General features: G+C 38.1%; 2 protein-coding genes across 2 annotated transcripts; one reads left to right on the forward strand and one right to left on the reverse strand.

The window, feature by feature from the left end:
- Positions 1–275: 275 nt before the first annotated feature.
- LOC131692458 (ADP-dependent glucokinase) lies at positions 276–2,221 on the reverse strand. The gene is made up of 3 exons (XM_058979514.1): positions 1,733–2,221; positions 1,516–1,680; positions 276–1,459 (listed from the first exon to the last, which is right to left on the reverse strand). The coding sequence occupies exons 1-3, from the start codon at positions 2,077–2,079 to the stop codon at positions 484–486; spliced, it is 1,488 nt and encodes a 495-aa protein (XP_058835497.1). The 5' UTR covers positions 2,080–2,221; the 3' UTR covers positions 276–483.
- A 10,183-nt stretch (positions 2,222–12,404) lies between these two features.
- Positions 12,405–13,082, forward strand: LOC131691778 (iron-sulfur cluster assembly 2 homolog, mitochondrial). Its single transcript, XM_058978409.1, has 2 exons — positions 12,405–12,559; positions 12,615–13,082. The coding sequence occupies exons 1-2, from the start codon at positions 12,519–12,521 to the stop codon at positions 12,988–12,990; spliced, it is 417 nt and encodes a 138-aa protein (XP_058834392.1). The 5' UTR covers positions 12,405–12,518; the 3' UTR covers positions 12,991–13,082.
- Positions 13,083–18,012: the final 4,930 nt, after the last annotated feature.

Genomic DNA, 18,012 nt, shown 5'->3' on the forward strand with positions numbered 1-18,012 from the left:
CCACCCGATTTAACCTCAATCTCGCACCAACACAACTGCACATGGATTAGTCAATGGTCCAACTGACGAAAGTCCGACTAAAAGGCGGTCCATTTACCGTATCCAGCCATCGAATCACAACTTTAATCCGGTCGAATAAGATTTTTTACGAGTTTTAAGAAAAATTTTACAATGCTACAATTATGTTGAAACTTAATTACAATACCTCTGAGTTAAGTTTCAATCTACCTAATGGGCTTGCGAGGATGTAATATGGAGAATAAATAGTCTATGAATTATTGTCAAATGTATTTAAAATTGCACAATAATGCCGGAATGTTTAAAAGCCCTACAAATGCTTACCTACAACGTTAAAACGTGTATGAGTCTGAGTGTTCTTTAAATGATTAATTAATAACAGCAAAAAATGCGTCAATTTTCCAGCTAGATCCCAACGATAAACTCTGAATATTACGAAAGTGCTTTCGAGTGCACTACTATGTACTATATTTGCAGTATAAGACCTGCACCGGAAATGTTATCCCCAGCGCCAGCAGTCTGTTTTGCTACCTTACAAATTAGCACCGGAGCCACGCAAATCTCTACATCCAGCCGTTTCAAGCCATTAATTGCAATCGTTTCATTCCAACAGGAAACTGGTTCAAGTTCTGAAAATGGAATTCGTGCTGCTCCACTCTGCGTGGAAGTGGCAAAACTATCATCTAGCAGTCTATAGGAGGCATCCGGATTAACGATAGGACTAGCACAGACGTGTCGGTGAGCCGTAAGGGATGCCTTGGCAGCAGCATTTTTTGTATTATTCCATTTACTATCTTTAGCGACCAGGATGGCTTGGTAGGCTAGCGTGTGCAAATGAATTCGCGAGAGCATACGACGTCGAGTATCGGTCAAGTGAGACTGGAAGAAGTCTTCATTTATTTTGCCAAAAACGTATCTGGCCTGATCAAGTGACTGGGCGACACGGGGATTACTATCTGCTACCAAACTGATCTTTCCAGTCTCCAAGACTTGTCGTAGGTTATCTAGCTCTTGCTCGTTCATACCGATTGAATCACTGTACGGTACAATGTTTTTAAGAAGTAATTGCAGAAGTTGCAGCTCAACAAAACTTGCCATTTCGAAATGGATTAGAGTGTCGGTAGATTGAGCTTGAATTTGGTTACGAACTTTTTCGATTCGTTCTTCCCGAACACCACCTTCGTAGACGTAGTTATCCATCATTTGCAAGCCACTAACTACGAATAAATGTGGATCAAACCCAGGTAACGCTAGTTCTAGTTCTTCTAGCGAGCTAATAAATGGGTTGTGGTGATCGTTGTGCAAAATGTACCGATTAGCACGAGGAGTTCGCATGGTACCCCATTCATCACCAGTTTTGTACTCTAGAATTAGATGAATGTCATCGTCGTCGATTAAACTACCAGTTAAATGGATATCAGGCCTTAGATGAGATTTCAATCTAAAATGGAGAAATAATCAGGAAAACTAAACAATCTAAATCCTCGAGAGTTATACTTGGACGACATTTTGGCCGCTAGCATCACCTCAGCCCCTTCGGTGGCTAAACGTGATCCTATCACGGGAGCGTTTCCTCCTAGAGCCCATCTTGGTTCAGCCTTCGACGACTTTTTTGCTTGTCTGACTAACTTTTGAAACAGATCTTTATTGGCAGTATAGCGTCTGAAAATAATTAATGTTATGAATCAATTTTTTCGACACGACAGTAACTTACTCTGCGGCGGCACCTCTTTGAAAGTAATACGCGAAACTCTGCAGGAACTCATCTTCAGTAGTAATATCATTCACATTCAATGTTGTTTGATGTAAGGATTTCTCCAAACTGCTTGTGAAATTTAGGAAATCTACCGCCCTCACGTACAGATCGCTACAAGACCCATAGCCGATGGCAACTCTAGGTTTGTTAACTGGGAATGCTTGTTCTAAATTTTTCATACTTTGTAATATTACTGTTAACTGTCTCAGATCGTTCGATGCCAGATACGCCTGATAGATAATGGCAAAAAGTGCCGTGAACACACTTACTGCAGTGATCAGGGTAAGATATGATGTTGCACTCATGCTTAAGGATTCTGTAAGCAGTAAAACACGACGTATGCTTTCTATAAAAAATAATCTACAACTATAAAAAGAAATGACAGTGTTTCATCAGTTTTAATTGAATCAATAAATTAATGCCGGTTTTCGTATGCAAAAAATGATGTGCAATAAAAAAAAACAAGATATGGAATAGTGTTGACAGTTGCTGTTGTGTTTTTGTTTCGGTTGTTTGTTCTTGTTTTTGGAAATATTTCAATGACTCACAGTGGGTCGAAAAATATCTCAGCGAAAAATACTCAAATAAGCCCAGCCAGAAAATTAGCCGGAATGCTGGCTGCTTCTAATTCGTATTCCGGCCCCAGTGACAACAGTTTTCCTGAAGTGTAAACCCATGCAGCGATGCCACCAGTGTTGCTAAAAGAGCGAGAAGCCAACACACCCTCCTCGTTCACAAGCGAGCGCGAGACTAACACTGTATGCTCCCTACTGCTGTACACACGTTTTCGAAGAACTCTCAAATATGTGACGATCAGCACGAGCGGCAAATATGCTTGATTCATGTGAGTTATCTGCCTTCGCTATAGGCTCGTGTGTCACTCGCACTCTTGTCGGCTCGCTAGGTTTTAGCTCTAACGGCGAGTGGGTTCCCATGATGGGACTCCTCGGCTGCGAGTTTTCACTGCATGCCACCCACTCCCGTGTGCTAAGCACTCTTTGCAGCTCTGAAGATGTTTATTAGAACAGCTCGTATACACTCTTTTAGCAACTGGGAGCGCTCGTAAAGGAGCGAAGGGATCAGGTACGGCATTCTGATGAAATCCTAGAACAATGCAAGCAAAACTAACTAAACTAACAGTGCGCGCGTTCGCATTAAATTGTCATTGCATATAGACGTTATCTGTCTATACAGGTTTATACCGGTCGTATTTAAATAACAAATTAAATATATTGTTTTTTATATTTTTTTTAAATATGTAAACAAATTATAAGTGCGGTGTCTTAAAAAAAAACTTGTCTTTTAAGGGGCGTCTACTTATAAAGTGCTCAAACTGAAAGTAATTTTGTTATACGATTGTGATGGCAAGGTGGCAATGGACCTCTCGTTAAGGTTTATGTATATATTCATTATGAATGAAAAATTTTCAGTCAGGCAAAGCCACACATACGAGCGTTCGAAGAGAAGACGTTCAACCATTTCCATGTCGAGGAATGCCGCGGAGGACATGATAACTCTTGATACAATTGTCTGAAATGGGAAATTCAATAAGATTTTTAAAACATAGACTTGTAGTTAATCGATGAACCACAAAAATATAGAACAGTTGGAATTTCGGAAAATAGCATAAGAAAAACCGAAAAATAAAATTCGTTCACTTTTCTTCAAAATAACGAGGAAGATTTTTGTATTCCATTTTCCCTTAGTTCATCGACTACACATGTTATGCATTCTCATAAAAAATCAAGTCAATTCGTTGAATGATTTTTGAGTTATCGGCAATTTGAAAAAATGCGGTTTCGAGAAAGATGCTATTAAAGTTGCCACTGAAATCGTTGAAACGCATGGTTGTTCAGAACAAAAGAAGATCAGTGTGGCCACCGAGATTGCACTGGGCTTTTCTAGATGTTCAATACTAACAATTAAACGAATAAAAAACATTAATGTTTTTTTACCCACTACACTAGGCAACCCCTTAACCTTGGGGAAGTCGCGCTACTGCACTGAGTGCACACTGCTCTGAAAATCTGGCGAAATCGTCTTAGAGCAACAGCGGCTGCTCGTTCAGTGGGCCATACGGTACGACTTCCGGAGGATTAAGGAAATAATATCACATATTCTATAAAAGTCCATGCTATCCAGCAATAAAATCTAAAGCTTTTTAAGGATAGTTTCTTTTTTGAACAATGAAAATTGGAAACACGAATTTAATATAATTTATTGAAAAAAGTAAAAAAAAAACTAATCTGCTACTACCAATTTTACTAAGATGGTAAATGGAATAAAGCTCCGTTCCACTAATATTTAGTAAATTATCGTGAGTAATTATTTGAACAGTATTGTGCAAACTGTTTTTTCGTCAAGAAGAATCAGTATTACCGAAAACAATGTTGTTCAGTCATGTTCAAATCTCAATTAGTACAGATTTGTAAAACTTTGGTATATACTTGTTGAAATGATCTAAACCTAAGATTATGTGTATGAATAAGAGAAGCAAGTGAATCACGTTAGTAGAAATTAATTCAGAGATATTTCATTTCTTTAGGCATTTTAATTTTCATTTAAATTCAGCATTTTCAAAATTTTTATTTTTAGCATTCCACCAAAACGCTCAAAGAGAAACTATTTTCATTTAAAGTTTGATTTTAATAGTTACCTTAACTATTCTTTACATTTTGACTGTTAATTCTATAATTTATCATCCCACATCCATGCTTTTTGTCATATTTAAATATTGAATCATCCTTTATACTATTTAATTGCCATTGAAAATAACTTTTTATACTTAATTCGGCAAAACAACCTATTCTGGAAAATACCAATCGGCAAAACAAACCAGTTAATTCGTTATCTGGGAAAAGCCAGCGTGAGGAGTTGACGAGCAAGTAAAAATTACTATTTCAATGCAAGTATTGCTTGTGGCACAAAAACTCGATTCGAACCGTATTACGCACATAACATACTACTAAAAAATTATCTCATAGACTGGTTAGTTCGACTGACATGTCTATGTTTCAGTAGTAGCTTCATTACTCACATTTTTAAAGTGCAGAGTTCAGGTTAGTGGAAAGTGCGCAAAATCATTTACTAGAGATTTCTTCTAATATAGTCCGCTGGTTGTATCAATTTAGGACTGTGAACGAATGTTTTAGAATATATAACGCATAGAGTACTTTTCTTACAGCAGATAGATTTGCTCTGATTCCGTCGTAATTTGGAGGACAAGAACAGCGTATATTGGAATTGGTCACGAAATATTCAATAAATTAAGTCCTTATGTTTAGAAATTCACTTTATAAAGGTAGTCGATCTCCTACATACATATTCTATAGAAGCCAATGTTTATTAATGGGTTTGAATTTTTGTAGTGAACCGCATCAAATACGTTTATCTCGAAACCATGTATTTAATCCGAATATCCGATTCATTTAATGCAAAATGTACCAGGAATGGTCATAGATGTATACTACCCATGATCGCATATTTGTCCCGTTTTCTTTGGCATTCCCTATCTTTATGGGACTGACTCTTGTAGTAACTATTTAATTCGATATTTTACGATATCTGAGCGATTTATGCACATATTCTTTCAGTAACATATTTGACAATAAAAACTGTTCCTGTCATTTCATTATCCCACAAAAAATCTCAAACTTTAATATAAGTATATTTGACCAAAAAACTAATTATTTTAAGAAGTGCATATATGCAGCATTGAGGGGAATTATATATATATTTGACATGTTAAGGTTCCACATATTTAAAAGTGTCAATCCAAGCGATTTTGCAGTTTTTTTTTAATTTACGTTTTAACGCAACTGCATTTCATTCGGGTGCGTTTATTTTCCTTTTCCGTTATACCAGCGTCAATGCAGACGATACATTAGCTTCCATCACTGTAAATGTCCGTCGTCGTTCCATCAAGATAAGTTGAATGCGTCTCTCGTTCACACTTCCCGTACATCAAAGCATTCCGTGCTGTTGATGTTGTATGTCAATACCTCCATTTAACTGCATATAACTAATTTTGACGTTCCCATGACGTGCTGTACCGGTGACGAAAGCCAGACGTATTGTGCAAATCGATCTTCAAACAGCCGCGGCTTAGACTTTGTTCATAACATATCCGAATAAATTCATTTTCATTCATTCTTGGTCTACCAACGAAGAACGAAATGCGAGCGCTAGCGACGGCAAGAGTGCGAGTGAAGGCGAACGCGATTAAGAGTGCGAGAGGATACGAGTGGGTTAAAGAGCGCGAGTGGCTACGAGTGAGAGTACGGACGAGTGGGAGCATGGACGAGCGGGAGCACGGACGAGTGGTAGCAGCAGTAGGAGTGAGCGCCAGTGGGTGGGTGCGAACGAAAGAGTGGGTTTCAATATGTGCAGTTTGAGTCGCTTTTGGCTGACTGGCACTCGCAGAAATTCTACCCGGCTGGGGAGTGATGTAGCGTTGACATTAGTGCTGGTTGCCATCTGCTGATGCCAGCATGCTGGCAACCAGCATGTTACCAGCATAATGTAAACGCATGCCATCTGCTGGTGCCAGCTGCTGGCAAGCGTTTACATTATGCTGGTAGCGTGCTGGTTGCCAGCATGCTGGCACCAGCAGATGGCAACCAGCATTAATGTAAACTGGGCATGAACGAAAGAAAGGCATGCATGGAGAACACTCGGATACGAGTGTTGGGCGCAATGAGAACACGCGAATGAGAAATACAAGAGTTATTTTGACGAGTTCAACAACACTGGATGCCACATGTTTTTTTGAAATGTCTGTAGAAGAATAACTAAAATGTCTGTAAAAGTCTGTAAATGGTTGTGTAAATTCTAGTTACACTAAAATTTTACTTTAAAAATAGATTAAAAGTAGAATTCTATTGTGAAGGATTCACTCGTATTCGAAAACAGTTATTATAGTGCAATTTTACTAAACACTATTACCCTTTTAAAAGTCTGTAGATCTCTGGCTACGTCTGTAGGAGACATCAAATCGATCATGAACCGACCAAAGGGCCGAAGACGCAATGATATCGAATGGAGAAAAATAGCTTTGAAAATTCGATTCAGAAAATTTAATCGTATTTTAACAGTGTTTGCCTACTGCACTTTCAAATGTATTGAAACACTTCAAAACAATACTAGTTTTCGAAAGCATTACTAAAATATTTCATATAATAACGTTTTCGTTGACAAATTTGAAAAAAATGTATTCCGCCGAGTGTTGTTATGAAATATTGATTAGGCCATTTTTGAGTCGCCCTCTTATTTTGACCACTCACAATTTCGCCCTGCAGTGTCGCCAGAAAACAAAAACCAAATGTGAGTTTCGCCGTGCTCGCCGGAGGGGAAAATTTGTTATTCTTCCCGGGCGTATCAAGCAGTTGGTTTTTGTTTAAGGCGACTCTGTTTACAGGCTTTGTAAACAATGATGCTGTCAATTTCGCCCGTACACACTACCTTAGAAATGCAGAGGCGTAATCCGCCTGGCGGCTTGTTTACAGTTGAAAGTCGGTTCCGCCGTTTTGTTTTTTATTGATTTTCATGAAGTCTATCATGAATCGACCAAAGGGCCGAAGTCGCAATGATATCGAATCGAGAAAAATAGCTTTGAAAATTCGGTTCAGAAAATTAAATCGTATTTTAACAGTGTTTGCATACTGCGCCTTCAAATGTATTGAAACACTTTGAAACAATACTAGTTTTCGGAAGTATAACTAAAATGTTTTATATAATAACGTTTTCGTTGATAAAATTGAAAACAGATTATTTCGCCGAGTGTTGTTATGAAATGTTGATTAGGCCATTTTTGAGTCGCCCTCTTGTTTTGACGACTCTCAATTTCGCCCTGCAGTGTCGCCAAAAAACAAAAATCAAATGTGGCTTTCGCCGTGCTCGCTGGAGGGGAAAATTTGTTATTCTTCCTGGGCGTAACAAGCACTTGGTTTTTGTTTTGGGCGATTCTGTTTACGGACCTTGTAAACAATGATGCTGTCAATTTCGCCTGTATACACTACCTTAGAAATGCAGAGGCGTAACCCACCTGGCTTTTTGTTTACAGTCGAAAGTCGGATCCGCCGTTTTGTTTTTTATTGATTTTCATGAAGTGTGAAATATTTATAAATGAGTTTTTATATTTTTTATAAAGTATTTTTACTCGAGGGGAACGTCACTTCATAATGATTGTTTTATTCCCTTCAGTTTTACATAAATTCGTACTTTTTCCGGTAATTTTAGAAAATTTTTACAATTTTCTAACAAATCGAGCATTGTTAAGAAAAATCGAAGAAATTACAAAAAATCTATCCAATCTCAAGCAAATTTTGCTCGAATTTCGACGATTTTGATGGAACTGGCAACTCTGTATACTCAATGTTTGAATCTTTCAATAATTCTGGCAACAAAATTTATGTTTTTGTTTTGATTTGGTCATGCAGTTATGCTGCTGGAAATGTTTTGTTTTGGTTTCATCGAGCACTGAAGCTGTCAAAACGTGAATTTCGAGCATTTCATTTTGTTTTTCATGACACATTTCAAATCATCTTCGGCCATTTGAAACTATTTTTTGGCAATCGAATCAATTTCGAACTAACTAATGTAAATCTTTATCAATCCGTTCAGAAATATAAATTTTATGTTCATTTCATCAACAAATCGAGGAGTGTCGTTCCCCTCGTTTTTACTCCTCTTTCAGATATTAATCAAATCTCTGTTTGTGTACATTTGTTAGTTTCGCCCATTTGTCGGTTCACGATCGAAGTGTGAATCATTTATAAATAAGTTTTTATATTTATTATGAAGTATTTTTACTCCTCTTTAAGATAATACTCAAATCTCCGTTTGTGTACATTTGTTATATAGGCCCATTTGTTGGTTCCCCGAATAGAAATGTACAGTAACAAAACCATGATTTTCACTGTGACAGTACAGTAATTTTACAATAATTTACAGTAAGTTTTAGTGTTATGCTACAATACAAAAACAATAAACTTTAACGTTTTTACAGTAAATTTCAATGTAAAATAGACTTTTACAGTGAAAAAGGGGGGTGGTTATGTATCTTAACATTAAAAAAATCAATTTTTCTCCATACATTTTTTTCTCGAAAACAGTAAAATTTAATGTGAATGCACTGTATCAGTTTTTTGCTGAACAGTGAAATTTATTGTTACATGAAATTTTATTGTAAATCTATTGTGAGAACTTGGCATCGAACAATGTTGAAACAGTAATAACTATAATATTTATTGTTTTATGATTGTTTGTAGGGTAAATGCTATTGTAAAATTCTATCCGGGTCACGATCGAAATGTCTGTAAAATACAGACATGTCTGTAAATCTGGCATCGCTGTGTAAACCCAACCGCGGGAAACATCACGGGATTTTGAAACTCTCCACACAGAAATCCGGCCGGGAACAATTCAACACAAATTGTTTCTGACGGGAAAAATCCATATCAACATTTGAATAGGGCTAATAAGATTTGTAAACAAACTTTTGTTTTGCTGATTTCTCCTAATTTGTTATCATTTCAACACAGAAAACATTTGAAATTGATTCTACCAAGGATAAAGATGTTGATTCATGTGTATTTTTCATGAAATTCAACTCGGTAGCGGAATAATGAGCGAAATAAGTTTGTTTACAAAAGTCCCATTAGCCCTTTTGAAGAATTACTATTGAAATAGTATTTTTATAAGGTTTGCAATTCGCTGCAAGATTGATACTGTTTGTATTTTTAAAAAGCAGCAGAGTGTTTGGTTTGACAGTTTGGAGAGATCGCGGTGGAAACTTTTCCCTGATCAAATTCCGACACAAATCCCGTGCAAAATCTCGTGACTCATTTTCCGAACTGTAAACTAGCCTTAATCTAGTGTTCTGTATCTATCTTAATTTGTCAACAAAAAAAGGCAGCTGGGTCTATTTTGAAATTTTGAGTCGCTTGCATACCCTTCATGGATTATGTTGCCGATTAATTGATACCAGCTAATCGATTTATTCGATGATACCGGAAGCTTCTAATCGATTATTTAAGAAATTGCTCGATTATTTGCGTTAATCGACTATCGAGAATAAAATACATCTATAGAAAAGTTCATTCATATTCCCGGTCAAACCATTGTTTCGGAATCCTGAATGGAGTCAGTATGGATTCCAAATTAAATGCAACAACCGATTCTGAGTCGGAATCGGTTGTTGCATTTGATTTGGAATCCATACTGACTACCCACTGAGACGTCCAAAAAATTATTTCAAAATTGTTCAACACGGGTCCAACGATGGACGTTTGTTGAACGGTTATTTGGACGTTGTCCAAATTGGTCCAACGAACGTCCTTCATTGGACGATTTTGAAACCAACCGTTCTTAGAGGGTTTGGTCCGCACTTTTGCGACACGCAGAAAAATATGGTCTGCTTGTAGCCAAGAACCGTTTAGTTGAACTTCAAATCTAAGACAAGACGTGACAATCGGCTTCTTATTTTTCATTCGACATTTTTTTTCGCAAATTTTCACCCTGCCGAAATCTTCCGAACAGTGTTGCTATTTTTTAAATGAAAATGGATTCTTGTTAATTTATTTTATTCCTGCAATATTTTGTATCTTGAATCCACTATATTAATAAAGGGCACCGTTCTTCCATGTCGTTGGTGTTTAGTAAGGTTTGTTGAAACCATTTTCTGACAAATTTTAGATTTCGGTTTGGTTGCTGTCTTATTTTTGTTTAAATTAATTAACCACGTATACGGCAAACGTGTGGTACATACACACTAAGCCAGCCAAAAGTTGTTCGGTAATTTCTTTTGATGACTACCACAGTAAAGTGATATTTTTACGGAGCTTTCAGCAAATTATTTAAAAAATTGCGGTAAAGTTTTCATTTTTTAACGATTTTCAGTAATTTTTCGAATAATTTGCTGAAACCCGCAATATTTTTCACTGAATTTATCAGCACTTTTATTTTTTTCGGTATATGAACATTATCCAGTAAAAACTGACTGATTGTTCGGCAAAATTATACCAACATTACCGAACCTCGTCAAAAACTTACAAAACAGGTACAGCAAATCATCTGTCAAATCGAGGAAACTACTGACTGACCAGTATTTTTTGACGTTTGGATAGAACGGATTGCGGAGAGTTCAGTAACCGAATTGTTTTACTGAATTGATTACCGAACGGTTTGCTGTTCAAAAACCCAGTAAAATTTTACTGTACCCAGTAATTTAAATTAAGTGTGTACTTGTTCTACTTTGTCGCAAAATGTCTGCTTCATTTATTTATTTCTACTCTTTTAACGATAACAATATTATTTGTCAAAAGTAATTACATTATTTCCCTATAAATATAGCAACACTGCCAAGCATCATTTCGCTATCCCTGCAGTAACATTGCGTACGGTGCAAAAAGTCAGAATCAACCAATCAGGAGCTGGAACATTCTGACGTAAAATTGGAACAAAAACAACCCCCTCTATTGTCATGTCTTGTCTAAGCTTCAAATTAGTAAAATGCAGAGTTAACCTTTTTATTTCAGTCTCGTTTATTCTGCTGTGATTTTTATGCATTCAAGACCAAAAATGTCCAATGAATAAAATTTACAGCAGAATAAACGACAGGCAAATAGAAAAATCATTTGATATCTGCTACGAAACAAATTTCTATGTGGCATACTATTATAATTTCATAGTTTTCACATGATATCTAATTTCGACTGTTATTGCTATGAAATGAAAGAGTTTGTATATACCGCACAAGGAAATGAATTCATCAAAATTCAGTACAGGTTTAGACAATTTGTCGAGGGGAACGTCACTTCATAATGATTGTTTTATTCCCTTCAGTTTTACATAAATTCGTACTTTTTCCGGTAATTTTAGAAAATTTTTACAATTTTCTAACAAATCGAGCATTGTTAAGAAAAATCGAAGAAATTACAAAAAATCTATCCAATCTCAAGCAAATTTTGCTCGAATTTCGACGATTTTGATGGAACTGGCAACTCTGTATACTCAATGTTTGAATCTTTCAATAATTCTGGCAACAAAATTTATGTTTTTGTTTTGATTTGGTCATGCAGTTATGCTGCTGGAAATGTTTTGTTTTGGTTTCATCGAGCACTGAAGCTGTCAAAACGTGAATTTCGAGCATTTCATTTTGTTTTTCATGACACATTTCAAATCATCTTCGGCCATTTGAAACTATTTTTTGGCAATCGAATCAATTTCGAACTAACTAATGTAAATCTTTATCAATCCGTTCAGAAATATAAATTTTATGTTCATTTCATCAACAAATCGAGGAGTGTCGTTCCCCTCGCAATTTGTGCATTTCAATTAGTGAAAATACATCAGTCAAGAATGGCCATTGTGTTGCTGGCCAAATGAAACTAAAATGATTGGTCGCTATGAAACGACGATAGAGGATTATCTACTATTAAGATTTACTACCTAATCAATTATTGATTTTTATTGATTCTCTTGGCCGATTAATCGAATCAAGCTTTCAAAAATTACTCGATTAACGGATAATCGATTACTTGCAAAAATCAGACATGTAAATTTAAAAAATATCCACTGGTTCTGGCATCCCTGTAGTGTAGTTTTGCTACCTTACCTAAACTCTGAGTACAGCAAGCTTAGCGTGTAGCCTTTGTTTTTCAATTTCAAAAATCAAAACATTGCGATCGTATAAAATATTTTTTTTTAAAATAATAGTGAAATCGGTTTTGCAAGCTGTATATGAATGGCGTCTTTTCTTAACATTTTATCGACAAATGTGATACGGTAGTATTTTGCAAACGTACCCTATCATTAATTTTCATCGATTTTTTCAATCCAGAAACCAATGTCTATTATCCCGGTTTTCACCGTACACTACGGAAGCTGTCAAAAATGGGTTGAAGTTGAGTGACTCCTGCATCAAGCGTTTGAAGGAGATTTGCAATGATAAATCGTTTCTCCGTGTTACTATCGAAGGTGGAGGATGTTCTGGATTTCAGTATAAGTTTGATATAGACGACAAACTCGAAGCAGACGATTTGATTTATGGTTCAAACAGTGCGCGGGTAGTGATTGACTCATCATCGATCGAGTATGTAGATGGCTCAACAATCGACTTTCACACAGAATTGATACGATCTGGGTTCAGAATTATTCAAAACCCTAAAGCTGAACAAGGATGTTCCTGTGGAGCGTCTTTCTCGATTAAAATTTAATAGAGTTGTTAATGCTTAGAGTTTGTTGATTGTACATTTAGTTGCATGTCTTGGTAGTAGATACAGTAAATATATTTGCTTGTTAAACCAAAGGCAGTAGACCGCTACATTCGTTTCTTTAAAATGAACACGTCAAATGAGTAGATATATCCGCGGCGACCCGCCCCATAATCATAAATTGTTCGATGCTGTTTAGAATCGCGAGTCAGTCCCATTATGAACAGTAATTGCAACCAATTGCTATTGAATTCGATCACAATGAAGTCTCAATCGGGTATTCTGTTTTCGATTGAAGAATAGAGATTATTCCAAGAACTGCCGCTAAAAACTAGAATTGACTTCAGTGAATGCTTTGGAAATTCAGAAAATATTTTAGATTTTTAGAAAGAAATTACCTCGGAATACCTTAGACCTTAGTGGTGGAAAATGTTTGAAATTTAACTATGTGATGCGACGACTCGATGTAGTGTAGAAACAAGATACTTATATTTCTCTTAAGTAGAAAAAATGGCTGGAAATTAATTTTTCTCCAGAAAAATTGTTTTTAAAACACATTTGCGCGTTTAGGGCACAAAACCTATAACTAGTTATGGAATTTGTGTTTCAACTTCGTCTCATCAGAATCCAACTCAATTCCATAGCTAGTTTATTATTACTATATTAAATACATATTACGCTGCTGAATGTACTTAAAGGAATTTGATTTTTATAAAATACCAATGCTTGAAAACCAGTGATAACAGTGACAACCAAATAGTGCTTTCTCTTGGTCAGATGGCAGTACCAGGGCCTAAAATTCGACGAGAACATTTCAAATGGGCCGATAAACAAAACGTAAACAATTCCGGTTAATACTTACTTCAAATAGACACTAACAAAGCTTTAAACACACCTTAAATAAGCCGGTTCTGAAGCCTGGCTGTTGGCGAAATAATAGATTATCGAAAAGGCACATAAGCAAAATAACTTGTTTTGATTATGTTCCCTTTCACTTCCCCTCAAAAATTAACGGTTCATATACACCAAACAACAAAACGGGAAAATTTGCTTATGGGCCCTTTTCTTAATGAAAAAGACTATACTTGAAAATGGAACAAAAACATCGCAACACCAAGAAAGGGATCAAAATAAACGTCACATAATCATTTGCTGTAAACAAAAGGGCTCACCCGCACGCACTATAAGCTATCGTCTCGCCGAAAAGGGATTATAAGAGAGGGCACAAAACCAGTACGATATTTCAAAAGGGACCAAAAAATTTATCTGCAAAAATCGTTCAAAATACAATTTTTTAATAAAATCTGGTGTACTATTCGGAAAAAATGGTTAATTTAACATGGCATTGAGTTGTTTGGTCCTTAAATCAAGCTCCTGTTCATAAATGGGAATATAAAGTACGAGGTAATTTTTCAGACGCCATTTTCTCAACATGAGCATATTGTATATAATGCCTTATGAAATGTTGACGTCGAATTCTCATATCCTTTCAATGAACGATGAAACCCACTGTATTCACTTTCGTCTTTTTGCTGAGCCAAAAAATCATAAATTTCAAGTGAAAAAGCACGTAAATATTATAAATAATCACATTAGATCCATGTGCAGCAATTATTATTCATACCAATATTAATGAATTTCAAATACGCTACTAATGATTTTCAAGTATACCAAACATATATTTTATGTGATTGTCACATACTTAAGTGTTATGTGTAAAGAGCATGAATATTACGTGAATATACGATGTGCAAAATGTTTAGTTTCAATATGGTTTCACGTACTAACAGCACAAGGCAAATGATTTACGACCGGCGATACTCAAACACTTTTCTGTAGGTATGTAAAAGTAAATTTAATCGATTATGTACATAAGGAGCAATATCAATAAAATGAAATTATATTTCAGAATGCGGAAATGAAAACAAAGCCGGTGAAAACCAACTTGGTGGGGTTGTCTGGCATCCTCACAACATGCCCCGCCCACCGTACCCTTGAAGCTTGAGCTACTTTCCGGATACTTGGCTCACCATAGAGTCGCGCAGGTTCGTTGTTCATCCTTCTCCTCCACACGCCATCCTCCTGCACACCACCGAAGATCGTTCTCAGCACCCTTCTTTCGAAGACTTCGAGTGCTTGCAGATCCTCCTCGAGCATTATCCACGTTTCGTGCCCGTAGAGAACCACCGGTCTAAACAGTGTGTTATATATGGCGCATTTCGTGCGGTGGTGAAGCTTCCTGGATCTCAGTTTTGTGGAGCCCATAGTAAGCACGACTTCCAGAAATAATACGCCTCCTGATCTTCCGGCTGGTGTTATTGTCCGCAGTCACCAATGAGCCTAGATAGATGAACTCGTCAACCACCTCGAACTCGTCGCCGTCGATCGTAATACTACTGCCCAAGCGTTCCCTATCGCGCTCGGTTCCGCCAGCCAGCATGTACTTCGTCTTAGGCACATTTATCTTTAGTCCTACTCGTGCTGCTTCGCGCTTCAGTCAGGTATACAGATCTGTTACCGTCTCCTTGTTTCTACCGATTATGTCCACGTCGTCAGCGAAGCACACGAACTGTCCGGACCTCGTGAAAATCGTGCCCCGCATGTTAAACCCCGCTCTTCGCATTACACCTTCCAGCGCCATATCGAACAGCAGGCAGGGCAGCCCATCGCCTGGTCTTAGTCCCCTGCGTGTTTCAAACGGACCCGAGAGGCCGCCCGAAATTTTGACACAACACCTTACACCATCCATCGTAGCCTTAATCAGTCTTGTCAGCTTCCCAGGGAAGCCGTTCTCGTCCATCATTTTTCATATTCACCGTGTCATATGCGGCTTTAAAGTCGATGAACAGGTGATGTGTCGGGACCTGGTATTCACGGCATTTTTGGGGGATTTGCCGTATAGTAAAGATTTGGTCGTTTGTTGATTTGCCGTTGATGAAACCGGCCTGATAACTCCTGACAAATCCATTAACCAGCGGTGATAGACGCCGGAATAGAATCTGGGATAGCACTTTGTAAGCGGCATTTGTCACTGTGATGGCTTTGTAGTTTTCACAGTCCAATTTCTCGCCTTTCTTGTATATCGGGGTGATGACCCCTTCCTTCCACTCATCCGGTAGCTGTTCCCTGATTTGTTCGATTGTTCGGTGCATGCATTCCGTCAGTTACTTTGAACCCACCTTGAAGACATCCGCTACTAGACCATCCTTACCAGCTGCCTTGTTGTTCTTGAGCTGTTGAATAGCCTCGTTAACCTTATTCATAGTGCGCGCCGGTACATCCCCGTCGGCTGCGACACTGACATGATCGTCCTCCTCGAACGTCCGATTGTCCGCCTGTGCACCATTCAGATGTTCATTGTAGTACTGCCTCCACCTTTCGACCACCTCACGTTCGTCCGTCAAGATGCCACCTGCCTTGTCTCTACACATTTCGGCCCGCGGCACAAAACCGCTGCGAGAGTCATTTAGCTTCTTGAAGAACGCCCGCGTTTCCTGAGAGCAATACAGCAGGTCCATCTCTCTCAGACTCTTCCAGGCGGCGCTTTTTGTCCTGAGAAAGACGAGTCTGCTGTTTTCGCTTCCGTCGATATGACTCCACGTTCTGACGAGTGGCTTGAAGCAACATCGATGCGCGTGCTGCATTCTTCTCGTCCAATATCTTTTGGCACTCGTTATCGAACCAATCGTTCCGTCGACTCCCCTGTACGTATCCCAGGATGCTCTCCGCAGTGCTGCTTATAGCTGCTTTACTCCTGGTCCAGCAGTCCTCAAAGGGAGCATCGATGAGCTCCTTTTCCGGTTGCAGCGCTGCTTCAAGATGCTGCGCGTACGTTGTCGCGACGTTGGTTTTCACTCAGTCGGTCCAGGTTATACCGCGGGGGGCGCCGGTATCTTACACTGTTCACTACGGATAGTTTAACCATCACCAGATAGTGGTCCGAGTCGATGTTAGCGCCCCGATAGGTCTTTACGTCGATAATGTCCGAGAAGCGCCGTCTATCAATCAAAACATGATCAATTTGCGTCTCTATTTGTTGCGGTGATCTCCAGGTGTATCGGTGCAGGAGGCGGTGCTGGAAGAAGGCGCTCCTTATGGCCATGTTCTTGGAGGTGGCGAAATCGATTAGTCTTAGGCAGTTCTCGTACGTATGCTGGTGGGCGCTGAACCTTCTAATTACCGGTCTGTATTCCACCTCCTGGCCAATCTGAGCATTAAGGTCGCCGATGACGATATTGACATCATGTCTTGGACAACGATCGTATTCACGCTCCAGCTGCGCGTAGAATTTGTCTTTGTCGTCATCGCTACTTCCGAGGTAGGTGTGGTATCTAGAGATTAACGGGTCCGTGTGTCTGTGAGCAAAAAGACAGACAGTGTGTTATGTCAGTGAGTGAATAAACGGTTGGAGGTTACTCCACATTGAAATAGGATATTATAAGGTATTTTACATTGTAATTTCTAAGATATCACATTGGCGATCCTGCCACGATAGTTGCATTTCATTGAATATATAAAGTTCAACGTAATGAGCCATCAAAATGATACAAAAGCGCTGAAAATCGCAAGTACATATGACGGAAAGAAATGGGAATGCAAGAGGGAGAGAGAAGCACAAAAGAGAAGTACAAAATCCAACTTGCGCTGAGTTAAGCTTAAAGCCAAGAGAAATTCAATGCGAAACTTGCGCAGAGTTTCAGCTCAATGCCAAGAGATAACTTTCAACTGAGTCGGGTTTTGCCCAAGACCGGTGATAAATTTCGTCGAGTAAAGCTCAAGACAAATTAAATAATACACCCAAGCTAAAAGAAGCAGCATACATTCTAAAAGCTGAAAACAACAATCAAAACCAATGGCGTGCATTTTACAGAAGTAAGTCAACGCTATTGCTCTCTCTCTCTCTTACTATAAATTTGTGACGTGACCAAATATGATGTCCATACACCTTTAATTTTCATTCCGTTACTAATACCTTCAAAATGACATTTAATCACATCTGTTTACTCTATCTGACTACCCGCACGC

Source organism: Topomyia yanbarensis, chromosome 3, assembly GCF_030247195.1.
Source record: "Topomyia yanbarensis strain Yona2022 chromosome 3, ASM3024719v1, whole genome shotgun sequence".
Classification (NCBI taxonomy): domain Eukaryota; kingdom Metazoa; phylum Arthropoda; class Insecta; order Diptera; family Culicidae; genus Topomyia; species Topomyia yanbarensis.

Coding starts and splice junctions, on each gene's coding strand:
- LOC131692458 (XM_058979514.1), bottom strand. CDS start 2,079: ATGAGTGCAACATCATATCTTACCCTGATCACTGCAGTAAGTGTGTTC. Junction 1,681..1,732: donor CAAAGAGGTGCCGCCGCAGA/GTAAGTTACTGT, acceptor AATTATTTTCAG/ACGCTATACTGCCAATAAAG. Junction 1,460..1,515: donor GCGGCCAAAATGTCGTCCAA/GTATAACTCTCG, acceptor TCTCCATTTTAG/ATTGAAATCTCATCTAAGGC.
- LOC131691778 (XM_058978409.1), top strand. CDS start 12,519: ATGGCGTCTTTTCTTAACATTTTATCGACAAATGTGATACG. Junction 12,560..12,614: donor TTATCGACAAATGTGATACG/GTAGTATTTTGC, acceptor TTTTCAATCCAG/AAACCAATGTCTATTATCCC.